This window comes from Poecilia reticulata, chromosome 2, assembly GCF_904066995.2.
Source record: "Poecilia reticulata chromosome 2, P_reticulata-male-v2, whole genome shotgun sequence".
Lineage (NCBI taxonomy): Eukaryota > Metazoa > Chordata > Actinopteri > Cyprinodontiformes > Poeciliidae > Poecilia > Poecilia reticulata.
In genome coordinates this window covers 18615293-18636799 of record NC_088831.1, presented here as the reverse complement: position 1 = coordinate 18636799, position 21507 = coordinate 18615293, and the positions used below count along the sequence as shown (strand labels likewise).

The following is a 21507-nucleotide window of genomic DNA, read 5'->3' as shown; positions in this document are numbered from 1 at the left end:
GCAAGAAAGACGCAACACTCCAGGAATAACATTATAACATGATGTAAAACTCAAAAAAGTTGATGTTACATAATACTGCCTCTTTAAGCTTTCTTATCTTTGGTTAGTTTCAATAGATGCAGAAACGGAAATTAAAATATGTAGGTCGCAACAAGCCAATGGTAACATGATCCAGAATAGATCCACAAGGCTGTTCAGTTTATTAATTTATGAGCAGGAAACTCATTAGAAATAGTTTCTGTGGAAGACGGAGAACCAGTCAGCATTTTGTAGGAAAAAGAAGAAAAGCAGAGGCTGGAGTTTGTCAGCCTCATTGTGAGACCGACTCAAGCTGTAAGGCTGGAGTTGTAGAGGTTATAGGGAAGTAGACAAGATGAAGAACGTGGACGTGTTTTAGGCTTGAGAGTATTTCATTATAACACAAAATAACAAAAAGTGAAACTCATTTGACTGGCGTCAATTTTTTTAAATTGCACTGATCCCAGTCACATATTCTGTTAAATAAAGGCAAACAGGAAGAGGAAGAGCTGCTGTCTCCTTCTGAGAACCCGTATCCAGCATCACCAGCAGCTGGTGGTAGACTGATAGACGGGAGGCCATCTTGTTCCAGTACACCTGGCTGTGGGGTTTACAGGTGTTGGTCTGAAACTTTTGGCTATGCATGTTTACAGAACCACTGTGCTTCCTGTGGTTCCTGTGTCCCGAGGGCCAAACAGGAGGCGACAATCGCTAGCTCTCCTCCAGCCAACTGACCAATTGCATTTGTCCGTGTGTAATTTTGTGCTTGTACACATAAAGATTCACATGTCGCACATGTTCACCTTTTGTCGCTGTCGTTCGTCACTCACTGTGATGATCCCATCAGCCAGAAAAGATGCAAAAAAAAGCTAAGCAAGAGTATGTTAGCACCTGGTTAGCGGTAGCTTCAACCACTGTGAGTCACAGAACGCAATGAAGATGTCTGGCCGCGACTCAAACTTATGCATGACACAAAAGTATCACAAGGAACAAAAACCACATAAGATTAAATACTCATTTCATGATACAATTTAAGGCCAGTAATTATTGTAGTTAAGGCTAGCTAGCTTACATCTTAAGGCAGGGGTGTCAAACTCCAGTCCTGAAGGGCCGCTGTCCTGCAGTTTTTAGATGTGCCACAGGTACAAAACACCTGAATCAAATGGCTTAATTACCTCCTCAGTTCTCCAGAGCCTTGCTAATGACTTAATTATTCTATTCAGGTGTGGTGCAGCAGAGGCACTTCTAAAAGTTGCAGGACACCGGCCCTCGAGGACTGGAGTTTGACACCCCTGTCTTAAGGCCTTAATTTTAGATAAATAAATTTAAGACTTTTTAAGAATAGGCAGAATAGATGTAAAACGGTAAACTGTGGATCTCTGCAGCTCCTCCAGAGTTACCATGAACCTCTTAGCGTCTTCCCTGACTGACGCTCTCCGTGTCCAGATGCTTTTTAGACGTTGCTGGCCGTGGTAGGGCTGCACTTCTTCCATTGTTGATTGTGAACTTGAACAGTGAGATGTTCACTCTTTTACTAAGGAGAATAATAGTAAATCAGGCTGATTACAAACACGCCACATTCTGGCGGTGTTATGTAAAATTTTTAATTCATTTTGAAAACCATGCCACTTTTTTCTTCTCACACTTATGAACTACTTTGTGTTACTTACATCCCAGTAAAATTCATCAAGGTTTGTGGCTCTGAGATGACAACATGTGAAACGCATGAACATTTTTTTGTAACTGCATCTGGGTCAGACTTAAAGTGCCATAAGAGAGGCGTGCTTTAGGCTGGTTCAGTTCCGGAGCTGAAGTTGTCAACTCTATGCTTGACTTGGTGATGAGCCAACCTGAGCATGTGCCAGCACATGCTCAGTTTACCTTTTTTATTCCGGAGAAGGAAATAAACCTAGCTGAGAAGAATTTAAGGGAAAAACGCTGATAAAGCTTCTCAGGAAGTATTGTATGGATGATTTCCTATAAATGCTTTATAGTACAAGCAGAGTCACAGAAAACATGTCTGCTTTAGATATGATCTTTTTTTTTTTTTTTTTTACAGGTTTCCCACATGAAAAGTTGGAAAATCATGGGAACGTGGGTATTATGAACCCTACGGAGGGAGAACTTATTGTTGAGCGTTTACTTTACCTCCTGCCACCAATCCGGACTCTCCGAGCTGGATGGCCACGCCGAACCCACCCAGTTTGACGGGAGCCGAGTTTTCTTTGGACGCCAGCAGCACGCAGTGAGGCTGAGGGTGAGAGCAGAGGAACGGAGGCTCATCAGTTCATGGTGGCATTTGGCTAATTAGAGGGTCAAGTTCCTTCAAAATAACAAATAAATCATATGAGCAGCGACACACCCAAACCATCACAGTGACCTCACACACATTCACACGGTTTAATCACAGTGGGGAAGAGTAGTAGTGATTATTTGTGATATGCATCTGGCCTCACATGAAGGAAGACCTTAGAACAATTAGAGGAAATGCATTAACGTGAAAATGATGTAATGTGTTGGGAGTGGTTTACAGCGCTGCAACTTAATTGGGCTGTAAAATGGATCAACATTGATGTTCTATGGAAGCTCTGATTGTAGAGGTTTCTGTTTACGACCAGTTTCTAAGCCTGCATGTATTTCTTCGAAACACTCCCTAACGAAACCTCGTGGCGCCAAAATATACCTATTACTGATGGGGTTTTCGATACAGATGACACTTCGACATAATCATAATGTAAAAGTTGGAAGACGTGAAGTGACATGTTTTCTGCGTCACACATGCGCAGAACGCACAGCTGCATAACAACAAAAACAATGGCGGATAGCGTTGTGCTGTGTTGTGATACTTAAACCTGTTCAGTTTAGCACAGTTTCTGATGAGGAATATAGGTGTTACATCAACACTTCGTTAATGAGAGGCAGGTTACTGTTGGGTATGAAGTGGAAGCTAGTGCGGTGGAAGCTAATGGGTCAAAAGCTCACACGCATACAGCGACATGTTAAAATCACAGGGCCATCTAGTGGCTTGGCATGACAACTACAGCTGACTCAAGGTTTCTTGACGGGGTTGTCTAATAAATGTGGAACTTCTTCCCAATCAATATCCGAAAATACAGACAATTTCCGAGCAGCAGTCTCTTGTAAACGTTGCCATAAACTCTGCTAGCATGGCAATAATATGCAGAAAAACACGCGCGACCCGAATGACTGATGCAACAGCCTCATTCGGAAGGAACGTTCCCTGTGATGCAGTCGGACTCCAAGGCACTGGTATTTGAGAGACATTTTTTTTCTATTTTCTGAGACAGACAAGACAAACAGATGGATAGATATTGTACCCCTCGAATTTTTCCATATTTTGCAACATTACAACCACAAACAAATATGTTTCATTGGAATTTAATGTGAAAGATCAACACAGTGGCATACAATTGTTTAGAGAATATTCAAATGGTTTAGATATACTCTTAAAAAAAATGCAAACAGAAATTTTCCTAGAATAAATATGTTCCACAAAGAAATTGTTGAATCTTAACCGGGCAACGGCGAGTATCAACTATAACTATAAAAGACCTAATTTGAGATTTTGCCAAAACTACAATGAACCTTTCACCCCCATCCTATTAAGCTTACATTTTTTTAAAAAAAAGTCACAGTGTTTGGGCAGAAATTAATTGTCACAGCTTGCCAGCTCCAACCTGGCTTACCTTCCCTCTGGCAACACTGATCTAACTGCTGTGGGTACACACAGCAGTACTTATAGGTGTCATTTCTTCTCAAAGCCGTCTCCACTCAGCAATACATCAGAGCTGTAATCAGATCCCGCAGATAGGCAGGCCTGCCTTCTGTACTTCTGTACTGCCTGCATGCCTCTGCTGCTTATAGAGCGTGAGAGGAAAGAGGGGGGAGTAGCCGCGCTCACAGCGTTCATTCTTGCTCAACACCTCAGCATTCTGCACATCAGTGTTACTCTGCGCGCTTTGAAGAGCGCAGCTTCTCATAGCAGGCAAAGATAATGACCAGAGTGGCAGCGGCAGATCGAAGAGGACTCATCAGAGAACTAGGTTCACTTCATTCTGCTCCTATTTATGCATCTGAACGTACGACATCAGGACATAAGGAGGAGACCTGGAACTTTCTAAGTCGTCTTTTTGTTTAGGGATCTTTTTGTACTGACTCAACTCAAAGGAAAGTCAAATGACAATTTGTTCAAATACAAGGTGAGTTTTATTAATTTCCCCCCACTTTTCTGCAGTGAAAAACACAAAGCAGGTTGTTGAAATGTCAAAATAGCTTCCTTCTGCTTTTACCATTAGCTGTGTCACAGATGTCTTGATAAGGAGACCTCACAGCAATATGCGAGTGTTATTTGCTCCTGGAGTCCAACTAGCAGATGGTTGTTGCATGATTAGAAACAAAGTCAGAAACCACAGCAGATTGGTTACTAAACAAAGTGCAGCAGATATTACACAGGAAGTTCTGCATTGGCTCTGAATAAATAAATACGTAAGCAGGCAGAAATAGAGCTAATGCCTTACAGAAAAAAACTGCTTGAGAGAAGGAACTACCAAAGTTATAATTAACTAAAACTAACGGAGTAATTAAAACTGAAAGACATTTTTGTTTACTGAAATAAACGGTAATTAATGTGGAAAAACTGTAACTAACTGGGACTATATTGTATGTTTGCAAAACTAACTAAAACATACTTATAGATATAAGATCCCTCATTTTTGTATTTATTAGTCTATTTATTCAGACTAATGTGAAATAGTTTTTATTCCCCAGAAAATTATGGCATTCCATGCTCCTCCTGGCAGCACTTACTACTTATTAGTCTGCAAAATGGTGATTGCTAAAGTTGGGACAAAACACCAGAGTCAGTTGTTGCTCATCAATAATTTAATTAATTTTTTTAAATGGTGTGAGTATTCATTACCCAATCGATGTACAGTAACCACAATACAATACTTTGGTTAATTCTTAGGTACAGAATTCAAAAAGGTCAAAGTATGAAAAACTAAAAACACTACAAAAACTAACCTGAAACTAAACAATATTCAACTAATTTTATCTCATAAAAACTACCAAACACACTATAAACATGAAGTAAAATTAACTGAATTAGACAAAAAAGTCACAACAAAATAAAAGTGAACTCTAATGGAAAACCATTTCATCTCGTCTGTTAGTAGGTAGGGCTGAGAATCACAACGCCATGATGATCTCCGATTCCACGACCCCGAACACCCTGAACACCTCAAATGCGTGTAACACCAGCGAACTGGTGGACGACAAAATGCTCCAGACGCCACTGGCTGTGCTTTACTCCATCATCTTCATCCTGGGTCTCACCGGGAACCTGGTGGCTCTCTGGGTTTTCTTCTTCGTTCACTCCAAGAAGAACTCCCTACAGGTCTTCCTCATGAACCTGTCGTTTGCGGACCTGCTGCTGGCCGTCTGTTTGCCGTTCAGGATCCAGTACCACCTCCAGCAGGACAAGTGGGAGCTAGGGCAAACAATGTGCAAGCTAGTGGGCTACCTCTTCTACATGAACATGTATGTCAGCATCACGCTACTGGGGCTGATCAGCATCGACCGCTACCTGAAGATCTACGGCAGCGCAGGTACTCGCCGTAAGATGCGCTCCCCGAAGTGGAGCATCGTTGTCTGCGCCGTCATTTGGGTGGTGGCCCTGGCTCTCATGATCCCATTTGTCCTTAAAAGCAATGACAAATGTGTCGATACAACAAAGTAAGTCGCAGTTAGGAGAGCTTACATCATTGGTCTTGTGCTTTGCTTCAAAAGTCCCAGCAGGTGATTGTGCTTTTTTGTTTTCAGGTGTTTCCAGTACAGGACAATTCCGCAGAAAGACATGCTGAAAGCACACATCAACATCTTTGTGCTGGTTGTCTTCTGGTTGGTCTTCGTCTCTCTGGTGTTGTCCTACGGAAAGATCGCCCTGAAACTCCTGCGGAGGTCGCAGCAGAGACCGGACCTGCCCACAGCGCCGCACTATAGTCGAGTCGCCCGCAAGTCCTTCTTTGTCCTGTTTCTGTTCGTCGTCTGCTTCGTCCCCTATCACGTCTTCCGGGGTTTTTACATAAAAACCCAGATCACCGAGGAGACCTTGGAAACGCGCAACCTGGCCGACAAGTTCAACGAGATTTCGCTGGTGTTTTCCGCTCTCAACAGCTGCCTGGACCCCGTCATGTTCTTCCTGCTGTCCGCCTCTGTGAGGAAGGAGGTGCGGCGCTTCATGACGAGTGTGTTACGCACCCGAGACGTCGGCGGGACCAGCGCTGCTAACTCCAGCACTGAACTGGACAGCAGGAGCGACAAGAGACAGTCGAATGCCCTCGACAATGTGAGCGAGAAAAAATATGTTTTATCAAGCTCCAGCTGAGCTGCAGAATAAGCAGAACCAGAGACTTTACTGGGATTCCCAGGTTTTGTCTTCAACTTTGAAAAATTCAATGTGGGGACTGACGGACGAGGCAACAAAGTTTCCCCCCCGTGTATCATAAGCCTGGCAGGTCGCCAGACTTTACTTGTCCCCCCCACCAGACTGAGCATCATTTATTTATTTGAAATAGGGTTTGTTATATGCCAATAACAGTGACATTAAAGACAGATAAAGTTCTACAGTCGATGCATTGAACTGGGCGACCACCGGCACCTGCCTGTTGGCCTCACACACTATTATTTCCAACTTATGATCCCTGCTTGTGAACCTCACAATTTTTGTATCTTTTAAAAATTTTTAAACACAAAAACATGTTGGGTTGCTGGTGGACTGACCTGGTGCCCCTACCATCGGGTTTAGAATGTTTTCTGGATGAAACTCAGCAGGTAACCAAAAATATTAGCACAATTTATGCATTTAATACTAGTATATCTATTTATATGCATATATTTAGGGAAGGTGCATGATGTAATGTGTCTTGCAAAACTATTTACACCCCTTGACTTTCACAATTCATCACATTACAAATGCAAAATTAAATGTATTGTATTTGGATTTTATGTTTCAGACGTACGGGTGCGTTTAATAGCCGGAGGCACAAATTCAGGTGCAGAATCTCGTTAAAACAAAAAGCTTCTCGTTGATACATAATGAGATTTACATGTCGTTAAAACTAAAATATGCTCTCTTTTAAACGAGAAAGTTTGTACCAGTCAAGTTTGTACCGCCAGATATTTAAGAGAAACAGAGTGAGAAGATGGAGTCAGAGGGAGATCCTAAGTCATAATCTGTCAGAGAAACATATTTTTATGCTTTACTGTAGCAAAACTTTGTCGTTACAACAAGATACTTCTGAATTTATGCCCCAGCTCTGGCAGGTGAACACTTCCACACAGACCAACACAAAGCAGTGCACAAATGTGGAGTGAAGTGAAAAAGAGTCACGGTTTTCCATTCATCCATAATCTATACTCGTTTATTCTTGGGGGGTCGTCAAGGCAGGGCGAGTTTTACTCCTTTTTAAATAAAAATGTGAAAATGTGGAGTACATTTATACTAAACCCTCTTGACCAGGGGTGCTCAATACGTCGATCGCGGAAAGGTTTTGAGTCGATCTCGGCAGGTGACAAACTGAACGCCGTCAGGACGCTGAGTCCAGCACTTCCTCTTCTGATAGGCTTATCCAAAATATTCACTAAGGTCCTAAACGTTTGTAGCTTCATTAAAAAAGAATAATTACAAAAAGTCAACGAAATGTGTTAAAATTAATAATCTCAGTAATTATTGTTTCAACAAGGTGTTGCTCAATTCTGTGCGTTTCGGTTCCATTAACAAAGAAAAAAAAAAGCGACTCAAAGACCGACTGACGAACAGAGCAGGAGTTTAAATTAGCTACTCAACCACCGCTGTGTTCATCAGAGGCTTATTAATAATCGAGAAATAAATATCAAGCCTGGAAACCTGATATCGTAACGTACTGAATGTTGTGTTTTTAATGTAATCTTTGCTCAGCTTGCGGGGCGCAGGCGGTTGCCACGGCAACGGGTGTGCTTAAACGACAAAGAGACCGAGAGTAAAAAGGTAGGAGATGTTTTCAGTTGATCGTCTGTTCGGGTTGTTTTACCTTTTTTTTGTTTACCTTCGCTGTGGCTCATTACACCTGCTGTAGTTTCTGAATATTCAATAAACGACAAAATTTGACTAATTACCTCGTTCGTTTGTGAGCATACGTCACACCAAACATCAAATAGGACAAAAAATATTTCATTAAGTTTTAACAAATTCTACCGCGATAATTATGTGAAATTAAATTAATTATATCCCGACTTCAGAAGATTTGCCTTTACCTTTACTGGGCTCTTCGGTTCCTCCTATCAGTCTGTAGTTTCTCATATCGAGGTCATCAAACCAAAGTTCAGATCTACCATGACTGACTGACTGACACCTGCTGGCGTCAGGTCTGCAACCAGCTTCTGACTGAGAAACCAGTAACCAGAGACCAGTAACCAGAAACCAGTAAGCTGCTCCCAGTGTCAGAATCTCACTGAGGAAGAAACTGGATTAGGTTTTCTGTCACTTTATTATTTCTGCTATATCTGATATATATTTGCATATAAAATAAGTCAATAGAGTTTAATTTGCAATTTTTATGTGTTTGTGTCATGAGGTAGATCTCAGACGGCTGGTGAGAGAAAAAGTAGATCTTGCTCTCAAAAAGTTTGAGCACCCCTGCTCTCGACTCTGATTCCCCTAAATCCACTGCAACCACACTACAAATCGTAGCAGCCTCTTTCACTAAAATCCACAAAGAGCGACTTTTAGATTTTGAACTCTGCATTATATTTTACTAAGTGTAACTTATAGCCATCCATTAAGTTTACCATTTGAGAAATTTGTCAGTAGGTGTTGATTCAACTTGAAGCACAAGTTGGGGAAGGAAAGAGGAAAAAAGGCGAGAATATAAAACTTGAAGTTATTCATCATGTTGCCAATTTGGAAATCTGTCTGATTCGACTGAACTTGGATTTGTAAGCCATCAATTTGAAAAAAAGGAGAGGAGGAAAAAAAAAGCAGACGAGGTTATTTGCTGTAACTTTTGAGTCAAACAATTTTCCTTAAACCAAGGGAACACTGAAGAATGGGAATGTAAACATATACACTGCATATCGATCATATACTGAATCCCATTCAAAATATACACGTTTTAAAGTAATTTACCGTAAAAATGAGGATTTTACAAATGATCACAAGCACTTCTTCCACCGGCGGAAGCAGACTTTTGCTGACACCGCTGATTTGTAAAAAAAATAAAATAAAAATCCAACAAAAAAAACCCTGGGCACTTGAGGCGATGCTGATACAGAAAATAATTCTGTACCTTTAAGATGAAATTAAAGTTCCTTTCTGTAGCTTCCTGTGTCCTACAAGAACGAGGAAACATCCAAATCTGTTTAACTAAGTAATACGCTCCAGTATGGGTTGTGGGGAGACGTGGGAAAGGGCTCATTAATCAAAGCAGCTGTTTTATTTCTTTATTATGTATAATAAGCTTGTCTGCCCAGGGCGAAGCGGCCTGGGGGGGCGTCCATAAGCCAAAACATTTCTTTAATGAGTCAGAAGGGCCTGAAGGAGTTTCCTTTAGCTTAGCTGCATGTTCATCCTCTGTGAGATGAAGCTGAAGCTGATTGTCTTTGTGTTTAAAAAGTCGGTGCTGCATTTATCAACCTCTACTTCCCCCTGGTTTGGACGTTGTCATGGAGGGAGCAGGAGGTTGCGTTTAGGTTATCATGGGGTAGCAGAATGGAAGAAGGGTCATTGAAATGTTGTTATTTAATTATATTACTTCTCTGAATAATCACTCAGGTTTGTTTAGGAAAGTCTAACAAAGTCTGTCCAAAAAAAAAGAGGAAAGACTAGAAGAGAATAATGTGTTTTATCATACAAAATGCAATAAACATCTGATCACTACAGGAATCAATACACATGATTGCTGCCATTTGCTGTTTTATTTGAAGTGATTTGTGTTTCTGAAGTGTGTGCAGTTGACCTGTGGTCATGGAAAAGACCTCAAAGTTTTTGATTTATTTTTAAAAAAGTCTGGTTAAATAAAGGATCATATTCTTCAGTATGGGCAGAAAACTGACAGAAAGAGGATCAAGTTTCATAAAGACTGAATAAACATCTAGGATGTTTAGATTAAATACTTTTTTAAACCAAAGTGCAAAGTGATGCTCTTCACCACTGACTCCTTCTTCAGTGCTTCTAAGCTGGAACATCATCGCCCCCTTCAGGACGATTGTAGGATGTTACAGAAATTCCTCAGCTTTCACTCACCATGATGCACTAAACACATTTTTATGCTCAGTAAATGTAACTCTATTAGTTCAAAATGGAACAGTGGAGAAGCAGGACATACATGTGAACCATATATTTACATAAACCTGATAAAAACCTCAAAGCGTTTTCTGTTTTAGGTCAATTAGAATGAACAAACTTATGCTTATGTGCTTGTTTCAAGGCTAATGAGACTTTTTTTTAGATGTTTTCTAATACCTTTTGTGAATTGAAAAGTTTATGTACATTTCCTAAATATTCATAAGAATATCCTTTAAACTCTGATTTGGATCAAACATTTTGGGTCCTTCAGGCATCTGGAGATTGAACCTAAGAATAAACCAAACGTGTGGAGGTTAACAGTTATCTTCTTAATTTTATCTTAGATTCTCATGACGTCACAGGAAGTCACATGCTGGAGCGGTCCCTTTAAATATACGCATACATTAACCGCAGTGTTGTGAATAAGTGATCAGAAGGTTAAAGGTACGTGACCGTATCTGTGCGTAGGAAAGCATTTGTCTTTTAAAAGAAATAAAAACTCACTGGTTATTCTGGATAATAATAATAATAAAAACTGCAAGATGATACGCTCATATAAATAATTCACTAAGAGGAGACAACAGAAATGGAAAGCAGAATGTTAACAAAAGAAAGAGTTGAGAGAAAATCAACTAAATATAAATGATAAAAACAAAGTTTGAACTGCAGTAGGTAACATTTACAAAATATATATATATATATTTTTTTACATATTTGTTAAAAATGTCATGTTGTGACAGTATATATGAGACAGATAATCTGTGACAAAAAGAGCTCCTCCCTGAGCTATTATTGCCATCTGCAGAAATACCCTGACAAATGACAAAAACAGCCAATCAGAGCCAGGAGGAGGGGCTTAGTGTTGTCAATCCTTATCGCGGATGTGCTGCTAAATGTGCTAAAGAAGCAAATTACTGTTCCAAGAAAGCTGTTTACCCACCACTATTAATGGTCATGCTATCAACAAGGAGCTGTAGCACAGCATAGAGAAAAGTGGGAGGCTGTGAGAAGCGTGTACACAAGAATGATTGACAATGCTCGGCTCTGGTTGTTTCTGACCGAGCCGTGTGTTTCCACAGATGGCAGTAGGACCACAGTGAGACGGCAGAAGAGCTCAATTTCTTCACAGAATTTTATATTACACTGACATAATATAGAAACACTTTTAAAAAATATGTTAAAAAAAAACTGTGTTTTTGTAAGTCACACACTGTAGCTATAAAAATGTGCAAAAATTATTATTATTTAATTAGAAAAATACTAGTAGGGAAATTTGAAATGCATTCTAAAAGAACAAATAAAGTAAAAGTTACTATGACCGACGTCTGGTGATGTTCCAGCAGCTCAGAGCTGAAACGGCATCAACAGAGGAAGGAAACCAGAGCATCTGATTAACAACACAAGTTCTCAGATCAGCACCATCTCTGAAGGGCTGCTGGGAGATCCTGTTTTCTAACAAAGAAATTTCCTGGGTTTTTAGCCCTGTGCTCAGTAAATTAGTGTCAGATTTCCTCTTTCTGCTACTACTCAGCTACCAAGTTGCTGATTAATTAGAACAAAAAAAGTAGATAATGTTCTCTAGAGGTCCAAAAAAGCAGAACCTAACAGAGATGACAACGTGATCTGCATGTAGACGGACGTGGGCGGTTGTCCAGGATAAAGTAGGCTGCAGTTAATGAAACATACAGATTTTACTTTGTGCCAATGTGATATTAGATTTTCGTGTTACTTTACTGCAGCTGAAGGACATACAGCAGGGTTTCAGCTGGTTTACGACCTACATCGGGCATAAAAGAAAACAGCATATTTTATACATGTATTATTTATTTTTAAAGAATGGAGGTAGAACTGGCAATCCTTGCAAGGTTAACTTTATAACTATATCACATTCTTACTAAATGAAGACACCAATTACCATGGGTTTTTTAAAATATCTTTTTCCCCATTTGTCATCACAGCTGCATCTGTGGCTCTCTTCTCTTTTGGTCTGATGCTACGCGTTTCTTTTCTCATTTTCAGCTGTATTTCCCTTCATAGTAACAACTTTGTTGAAATAAAACTCCTCAGTAAGTAAAACCGGCGTTTGACCACTATGTTTAAAGTCCACTAAACCTCAGAATCCACAGTTTGCGTCGCATCAAATGCTGCTCTTTGATCAATGCTAGCATTAGCCACGCCATGGGAGCAAAACTGTCACATTTCTGGGGTCTTCTTGTGGCTCTTGGCAGCAACTTTGTGTTTCTCACAGTATATATGGCTGTCTACAGTCTTAACATCATAGTGCCGAGTTTTCTGCTCAGAATGAACGTGGAATAAAAGTCATTGGCAAAGATGAACCTCGTCCAGCCAACCCTTAACCGATGATAGACGCCAAACAGCTAGCTAGCTAGCAACGCTATGTTAGTAGCTAGCTTGCGGTAGACTTAATCGTCTCCACGATAGATGTAAAAAAGCTAGCTAGCTAGCAATGGTATGTTAGCAGCTAGTTAGCTTGCCCCAACCGCCTCAAGTCACAGAAACGAATAAGGAAGATGTCAGACTTTTCCCTTGACAGAAAGGTCCTGCTATGCAATATACAAGATGAAACGGTCCTACCACAACAAAATTTAAGATCCGTGATTAACCGGCAAAAATTTATATTTTATTGAATTTAAGACATTTCCGTCGACCTTTAAACTACAGGTTCCTGTAGCTGAATGGGAAACCGTATTGTTCCCAAACAGATTTATCTTACCCCCATTATTTTAGTGTTGCTTTTAAGAGTTCCACAGTGAAACATGAAAATTCTCCACTGCATTTTTGCTGGGTTAAAGTAATGATATCTCCATTTTCTTTTGCACTTGGTGTAAAACAAGCACTAATGAAGAGGGATTTAAAACGTGAGGTCAGACTAGTAAAACAAACATATGAAGTTACATTTCACGTGAAGAAATAACGTTACTGTTGTGCTCTGCAGATAGTCAACAAAACAGTGTTCTGGGTGGGGAAAAATCTAATTCTGCAACAAAAGAGAAGGAAGCTAGTTGACAAAAAAAAAACAATGCACAGCAAAACCTGAAATAACTCAGTGGCCGTCTTCTGTGTGCTCTGTCTGGATCTGCTTACTGTTTGAAGTTGAAATAAATTTAGATGAAGTGAAATGAAGGTTGAGGCTTACAGACTAACCAGCCCACTTCTGTAGCATTTACAATAAGTGCAAATAAAGAGGAAGAAGCTCAGAGAGCTCACTGTCGAGCGGCCGGCTCCTGAGCAGCTCTCTCTGCGTCTGTACCGCTGTATGCCTGGCCGAACTGAGACCACAGGTATGTAGAAACCACACTTTGATGGCGGCGAGATATATCAATGCAGAAACTCTCTTGTGACTCGTGGAGAAAACAAAGAACACCTCAGTGTTCAAGGGCTGCAGAACCAGAAACTATATTATTTTTGACTTCAGCAGCCTCTTATTGTTGCCTAGGATACTTTGATTGTTGCGTTTTCCAGCCTGGCGTCTTTATGAATAACTTTTCTATGGTCTGACCACAGTATTTACAATGCGTCCAGGACTTTGACAGACAGGGACATCACGACACCTCGATTCCTTTTGTTTTGTTTGTTTTTAGTACCACAGTACATTTAGGATCTCCTGCTGTTGTATCAACCATCCAGACCGCTCAGGTCTTCTGGTTCTGTTCTGCATCCCCAGAACCAGAACCAAACGATAAGAAGCAGCATTCAGCTTCTATGCGTCACTAATCTGGAACAAACTTCCAGAAAAGTGAAAAACAGCCAAAACACTGAGCTCCTTTAAATCTAGACTAAAAGATCCACCTGTGAACCGTGATCAATGAAACACTGAGCAACATTTTGATGTGTAAAGACGACTTGTAATGTTTCAGTTGTTGACATCTGCACCCAGTTTGTTGTGTATTTGCTTCAGTTTCTATGCTAAACGAATTTGGAACAAACTTCCAGTAAACTGCAAAGTTGCTGAAACACTGAGTTCCTTTAAACTGAGATTAAAATCCCTCCTGTTCAGATCTGCCTCTGATTCATAATACACAGAACATTGATCAGTATATTTAGTTGATGATTTAAATCATACGTCCTTTTCTTTCCCTTCAGTTACATGTTAGTAGAAGTTGATCCATCATCTGCTGTTTGCTTTTTGTTACTTTTCTTCCTTTATTTTCTGTATTGTATTTTATTGGGTTTTGATATCTGTAGTTCTGATTTGTAAATGACGGTGTGTTGCTGCCAGTCTTGGCCAGGTCTGTCCTGAAGAAGATACTTTTCATCTGAATGAGACATATCTGGTTAAATAACGTTACACAAATACAAATTAAAAATATGGCATAAAATACATTTAAGTTTACGGTTGTAAAGTTAAACGGTTCAAGGGGTGTGAATACTTTTATGATATCCTGTATTTAATTCATAAATAATACAGTGATTATTTATTATTATATTAATATTATTTCTAATGTGATTATTTATGAACTAAACAAAATCATGGAATAACTAGTGTGTGATGTAAAACATTCAGTGAAGTGATCAATTTATTTTAAACCTTTTACCAATAAAAACATGAATGTTGGATGGAAAAGGACAAAGTTTTTCCTAAAGCATAGAAAACTATTTCATATTGATTTATTTATATATTTTAAATATCTTTGTTAAGATCAAAGCAGAACCAAAGTTAAATTCCCTGATTTTGTGCAAGAAGTTGGTGAAAACAGCTGAATCCGACTGAACGCAGAATCTGTAGGAAATATTCTGACTGAATGAAAAAAGATTTCTATAGCTGCAGATCTTTATTTAGCTTTTGTTGAGATTAACGTTTCACCTCAAGAGAGCGAGAGAGGAGTGTGTGTTAGATTTAATTGCACACACCACTAATTATTGCTTGTTCACATACACATATGTGCTAACATCAGTCTCACTGCACGCTAAAGTTGGTGGCAGAAACATAACGCACCGCAGGGGCATGTTTAACCATCTCACAGATGCAAAACAAACCCAAACCATCACCCCTCCACCACCATGCTTAACAACTGGAATCCACTGTTTGAACATAATATCAACCATCTCTACTTTGGTCTAAACTGTTCAAACGACATTCAAGCTGGCAAAAATATTGTGTGCTGCCATAATTTACAAAATGTTTTTTAACAATTTGTAATTCTGCTTTTTTTTTTTTTTACTGTCCTGGTATGAACTGTAAAAATGTACATTTTCATTGAGGTCTGCAGTTTTGTTTTTTGTACATTTCTCTTAACATCGTACTGCTCGACTTTCCGGTGATTTTTTTTTTGTTTTTAACCTCACGTATAATAAGGTCGCCGTTTAAATGGTTAAAAATGGCCTCTCGACTCACCTCAGGTTGACAGGAACCAACAGCTGCTCCTCTAAGGTCACTTACAGCTGATAATAGTAGTAAACGATATTTAGAAATATTTAGAAAGGTTAACAATATACAGCTCAAACAAATGTCACCATTTGATGCACTGTACCAAGTTTTAGCAGAAGATAATCTGCTGTCCCTTGACAGGTTACCAAAAAAGCTCAAGATTGTTGTGGTGTTGACTCATAACTGTTTCCTGTGTTGTTAACACCTCCAACAGTACAAAATATGGTTAAATTATTCAATCCTTTTAGCTGGCACCACTTAGCTGCTGCTTTTCCCTCCGAGATCCTAGCGAGGCGAAACGTGGATGCCTGGTTTTACCAGCCAACCGTTACGGAAATGCTCTTCCCCTCTGAAACAACGTTGGGCAAGAAATTACAAAAGGGTGACATTGCTAAAACACATTATTTTTTTTACGCACGACATGTGCAACATCAACAGAGAAAGAAGATTGGTGGTTTTAATTATGTTCATTCCTGCCGTCCTGCGTTGGGTTAGAGCAGATCCTTCCTGACAGAGTTCATGTTTGATCCAGAAAAAGGCTCAGCTGAAACGTCAAGCTGAAACTGGTGGCAACTTCTTTCTAACTTCCCTTAAAGGGTTTTCTCTGAAACGGGAAGGAAAGGAGTCATGCTAACCTACACAGTCTTCCACCCAGGTGGTGGGTAGACATGGAGGGACTCTCTGCAGCTAAGCAGCAAAACTCAACCGCCAGGTCCACTGGTTTGCCATGGACAGGAGACCCAGTCTGTGTCTTTGGCTCTTGGATCAACTTCTTGCAATTAATGTTTCTGAAATCAGAAAGGCATTACGACTCAATCGAGTCTGGAAAATAAAAACATCTGAAAGGAAATATAAAGAAAAACAAAAGAAAAGTGCAAACAAAAACACACATACATGGTGTGGGTGTGTGGGTCAGACACACTTAGGCTCTTAATGCAGTCTTAGTCTCTTGCCTTCTGCTACATCAGCGCAGCATGATACAGAAATGACCTCACCACAACCACAGGTACTTCTCCAACTTAGACACAAGAAGACCACATCCTGTTTTTAACTTTAAAACACTTTCCTTAAATGTCAGAGTGATGTTTGTGACAAAAGAGCCAAAGTTACGTTGATCCTTTTCAACTCCATGACCAGGTAATGTTGGATATTTGTTCACCAAGGCTCTGTTATGAACCTCTGAGTGCTTAGTGAAACAGAACAGCTCGCTAACACACGTTGTATTTGTTAAGGCTCCCACATACTCGGGAATACCGTGCAAACCCTGTGAGCTGCACAGACTCTGTACGTACTGTCTGCAAACGGTTGGGGCTTTATAGTCAGGCGTACCGATTCTCTACATTTCTCGGGACAGATTCCTTCATTTCCCACAGTCCTAATGGATGATAGCAAGTTTGATGAGCCAGGTGGGTTCCTATCCCGGTTCCTTCTCCGTCCGTCAGGGCAGCCACTGCACACCTGCCAATGCAGCAGCAGTCACGCTGCTCGTCATTGCAACTGGTTGCGTCGACTCAACATTCTCAACAATGGGGTAGAAGACAAATGCACGTTACACTTCTTGATTCAAATCTTCTGAAAATCATCTATCATCCTTTTCCTTTCACTTCACACAGCATCATAGCTGCTTCTCACGTTCATATAAAATTTAAACATATTAAAGTTTGTTGTTTAAAAACTTAAAAGAACTATGAAGACTTTTGTTTAAAGTTGATCTTCATTTGCCTTCTTTCAGATTAAATGGAGAACCCATCGGAGGACCCATCGTCTCAACTTTTACTCCATAATGCCTCCTGCTCCCTCTGTCCCTCAGCGGCAACGCTCTACTTCCTCCCCTCCATCTACGCGCTCCTCTTCCTCACAGCTCTGCCGGGGAACCTGCTGTCTTTGTGGGTGTTCCTGCGCTGCATCTCTTCCGTCTCCCCCACGCACGTTTACCTCACCCACCTGAGCATCTCTAACCTGCTGATGGCCATCATGGTGCCCTTCCTGGCGGTGTACTACGCCATGGGCACGCGCTGGTCCATAAGGGACATCCCGTGTCAGATAGTCTTGCACGGCATCACCCCTGTGCTCCACATCAACATCTACATCAGCATCCTGATCCTCACCTGGGTGGCGCTCAGCCGGTTCACCGTGCTCATTCGAAACACCCAACCTTCCCGGCCCAGCGCCTGCATCTCACTGCTGCCCCACAGCTTCTTCTCGAGCCTCACGCGGGTCTCTTTCGCAAACGGGGTGTGCGCCACACTATGGGTGATGGTGGTGGGGGGAATCGTTCCGGTGACTGTTTACTACTCTATGAACGAGGCTACAAGAAGTGAGGAGCTGTGCTACAGCCCGATGGTGGAAACGGGAGGCACCGTGTCTTCAATCAGCAGCATTTCCCCTATAATCCTGTTCTTCGTCCTCTACCTGCTGGTGCTGGTCTCGTACGTGACCGTCCTGAAGCACTTCAGAAGCTCGCGCCGCAACTCAATCATCACCAGCTCGAAGTGCATGGTGGCGCGGGTTTCCAGAAACATCGTGGTCATCCAGGTGAGAACTATGTTTCATCGTCATCGTGTTCTGGTTTTGACGAGTCAAACATCCGGGTCTCGAGTCAATCACAGGAGCAGGAAGCAACATAGTTTTCATCAGATTTTTATTCAAAAGACCTGTACTTTCCTGCAATCATTTAAGGTTGTTTGACCAATGATCTTTAGGAGTTTCTGAAGGTCTTGCAGAAGACTTTTTAAATGCAAGAGATGAAACAACACTGGTGAGGCTTTCCCTTTGCCTCAGAAGACAGAACCAGGAGCTGAGTTTGACTTTAGATAACAGCGTTCCAATTAACATAGTCGGAGAAGTTGGAACTTCAACATGGCGACACCCAAGTGCACCACTTTTCATTTGTTCAGTGTTACGTCGTGTAACAACTGTAGACGCGAGGAGCGGCCTTAAAATCCTAACTGAGGATAGTGAGAATTTTTCCCTTTCCGTGTAGGAAGTCCAACCTCGGAGGAATTGAAGTTGCTTTTCCTGATTGGGACGACTCTTCTGTAAACGGCAGATTTCAGAACTAATATTCCACTCAATGAACGCTGGGATCAAATGTTTCCAATCCCTCAATCTTTTTCTTTATCTCTGCTATTCCACGCATAGTAAAAGCTTGTGAATACTGCTAGAGCACCGTGTTGCATAGTGACATCTTATATTAAGATACAGTCCATCCCAACTCCAGAAAGGAAAAATACAGATTAAATAACTGAACTTACAGTATTTATCTAAGCCGTTGCTACGTGGGATAACTATTTAAGCTGCTTTTTTAACTTCTGGCAGCAAGTAGCTGTGCTAAAATGCTATCGCTAGCTTAAATGTAAACAGAAACAGCAGGTATTTGGGCGCTTTGGTTTCTGCTGCAGTCCCACTATTTTCAGCCAACGGCTCCGTGGCTCCAGCAGCTGGTGGTATCATGCAGCCAAAGTGAAACAGGAATAATCCTGCTATCCATTACGCAAATAAACTAATTTCCTTTCAACTTCTTTGTCTGAATCAATGAGTAATAGTCAACACCACACAGCTTAACACATGTAGTTGTTCTGTAGCTCGTAGGTGATTAGCAAAGAGACATTAGCTGAAAACCATCAACAAGTGTTGCATCTTTCTGATCTGTGTAGACATTTCCTCCTGCCCCCACCCTTTCCAGTTCATCTGTTACAGAAACCAACTCCACTATTCCTCTTTTGGATAATGATTCAACAAAGGATGCATAGTCAAAAGAATAAAATTAAAAAAGGCTTTAAAAATCTGAAAATCTATTGTACTGCACTGTAGAGAAGTCTTGGCTTATTAGGAAACCCGTTTATATTACAGAAAGGAACCTTCCCTTCCTGTTTCACAGAAAAAATTTGACTTGAAGGGAAGTCACAAAAAAGGTGCCATCGATTTGAGCTGACTCTTCAAGTGATGGACTAACGGCATCTTTGTTCTGGATCAAACATGAACTCTATGTCAGGAAGGATCTAATCTAAACACGTTTAGGATCTGAAATCCTGACAGCTTCGAAAGGAAGTAATTAAAAAATGAAAAGTGAGGCATGTTCATGTTCTCCGGATGTCATCCAGCCTCAGAGTGGCTCCGTGGAGAGTGTGAGATGTTTGGATACATCAGCAGCAGCGTGGCTCCACATCTCACTGAGCATAAAGCTAAACGGTGTTTCTAACAATGTGGTCCGTCTTCTACATTCAAAGAACGAGCAACAACGACAGCAACACTTTAAACCACAGTTTCTCTTTTATAGTATCCTGCACCATATATGGAAATGCAAAGTGGTAAGGGAAGACATACAGTCCATCCAGAAAGTATTCACAGTGCTTCATTTATTCTGCGACCTTATCACACATTGTACTTCACCTCTTCATGAAACAGAAAGGTGGTTTGATGATGTTTTACAATGTTTTTAAAACTCTGTGCAGATTGTCCTTTCTTTGTGTCTGCTGCCATACCACATCTTCAAACCCATCTTCATCATTCTGGCTCATTATCAGCCTTCCTCGCTTCACTCCTGTTCTGCCACCACCTGTCACCCCCTGAGCGTCTTCATCGAGGTAACTGATTTCCACCTCCATGTCTCACTTCCTGGCTTTGGAGCAGATAGCATCACCTTCTCTCTGCTCTCTCTCTCACTCTCCAGCTAAAGAACTTCCTGTTTCTGCTCGCCGTTCTGAGATCCTCCACTGACCCCGTGATGTACTTCCTGTTGGACAGGACCTTTCGCCAGCAGACCCACAGGCTCCTAAGGAACAACAAGCTGGGCCAAATGGTGTGGACGACTACGGGGAGTGGAAGTCAGAAAACAGAAAAAGTTGGGGAAGGAAATGTGATCTTATCGAGAGGTGTTAGCTTGTGAAAGAAGTTAACAGGTCAAGTGCGATAAATTAGATGTGCCTGGATTATTTCTTATGCATTAAAAAAACAGTGAAGCTGAACGTGTCAACGTGTCAAGCTGAACGTGTTTTAGACATTATTTTCCCCCCCAAAATGCCCCATATGTCACAACAACACCGCAGAGATGCAACACGTCCAACGTGGGACAGAATGCATGTGTGTTGGGCCTACAGCCATGAAGAAGCTCAAAGACACTGATATAAGAACTATCAATCCCACAAAGCATTGCATTAACCTACTTTCCATTTAGCAGGGAGAGGAGGAGTTTCACTGAGTGAATATGTGACATCATGTTAACAGGCCAGTCGATGAAAGAAGTTGTCCTCTGTTTTATTCCATCAAAGAAATAAAACCCTGGCAAGGAATCTTTGATTTACTGATTCCTGACAACTGAGCGTCAGCCGCCATTGTTTTCCCTTAGCTGGAGAGCAGCAACCGGAACTGAAAGAAGAGGCTAACCGTGGCGCCGCAAACAGTGCTCCCGTCCACTGGCTCCCTTCCTTTGCCCTTCATGTTCACCATAAATATCCTTGGTTCTTAAAAACTGTTCAAGTAAGATCTGTGTCTGGACAGAGGTAAATTAGTTAGGACAAAGCAACTTAAGTATTGCCTCATTGTGTATTTTATTGTGGATGCTTAAAACTGTTCCAAACGGAGCTAGCCTTAGAGCTAGCAAACCAGAGCGATGGCTCCGGTTTGCAACGGTACTGAGAGTCCAGGAACATGAGCTTGTCTGCTTTTTTTACTGGTATTTTTCCTTTCCTTTCTTTTCGCTAGCCTGTATGAAACAGCCGTAGAGCAAGCTAATTGTCAGTCTCCTGAAACGCTAAAT

At 41.0% G+C, this 21507-nt stretch overlaps 2 protein-coding genes across 17 annotated transcripts in view; one reads left to right on the top strand and one right to left on the bottom strand.

Moving 5' to 3' along the window:
* The window catches only part of caska (calcium/calmodulin-dependent serine protein kinase a), a 149714-nt gene that overhangs the window by 52347 nt on the left and 75860 nt on the right, over positions 1-21507 (bottom strand). For all 13 annotated transcript variants that reach the window (XM_081599119.1, XM_081599134.1, XM_081599142.1 and 10 more), the window contains exon 6: positions 2167-2269. In XM_081599119.1, coding sequence (XP_081455245.1) covers positions 2167-2269 — 103 coding nt within the window. The remainder of the gene's footprint in view (positions 1-2166; positions 2270-21507) is intronic.
* On the top strand, positions 2276-20716 carry LOC103481616 (putative G-protein coupled receptor 34). Of its 4 annotated transcripts, none has more exons than XM_081599275.1 (5): positions 2276-4238; positions 5214-5772; positions 5860-8065; positions 10705-10804; positions 20204-20293. In XM_081599275.1, exons 2-3 carry the CDS (start codon positions 5237-5239, stop codon positions 6422-6424), a joined length of 1101 nt encoding a protein of 366 aa, XP_081455401.1. In that variant the 5' UTR covers positions 2276-4238; positions 5214-5236; the 3' UTR covers positions 6425-8065; positions 10705-10804; positions 20204-20293. The 4 variants fall into 4 exon arrangements, with proteins under 4 accessions (XP_081455401.1, XP_081455397.1, XP_081455406.1 ...); XM_081599271.1 differs by having other exon boundaries at positions 5211-5772; XM_008437210.2 differs by lacking the exons at positions 2276-4238; positions 5214-5772 and adding exons at positions 17482-18284; positions 20422-20716 and having other exon boundaries at positions 6421-8065; positions 20204-20335.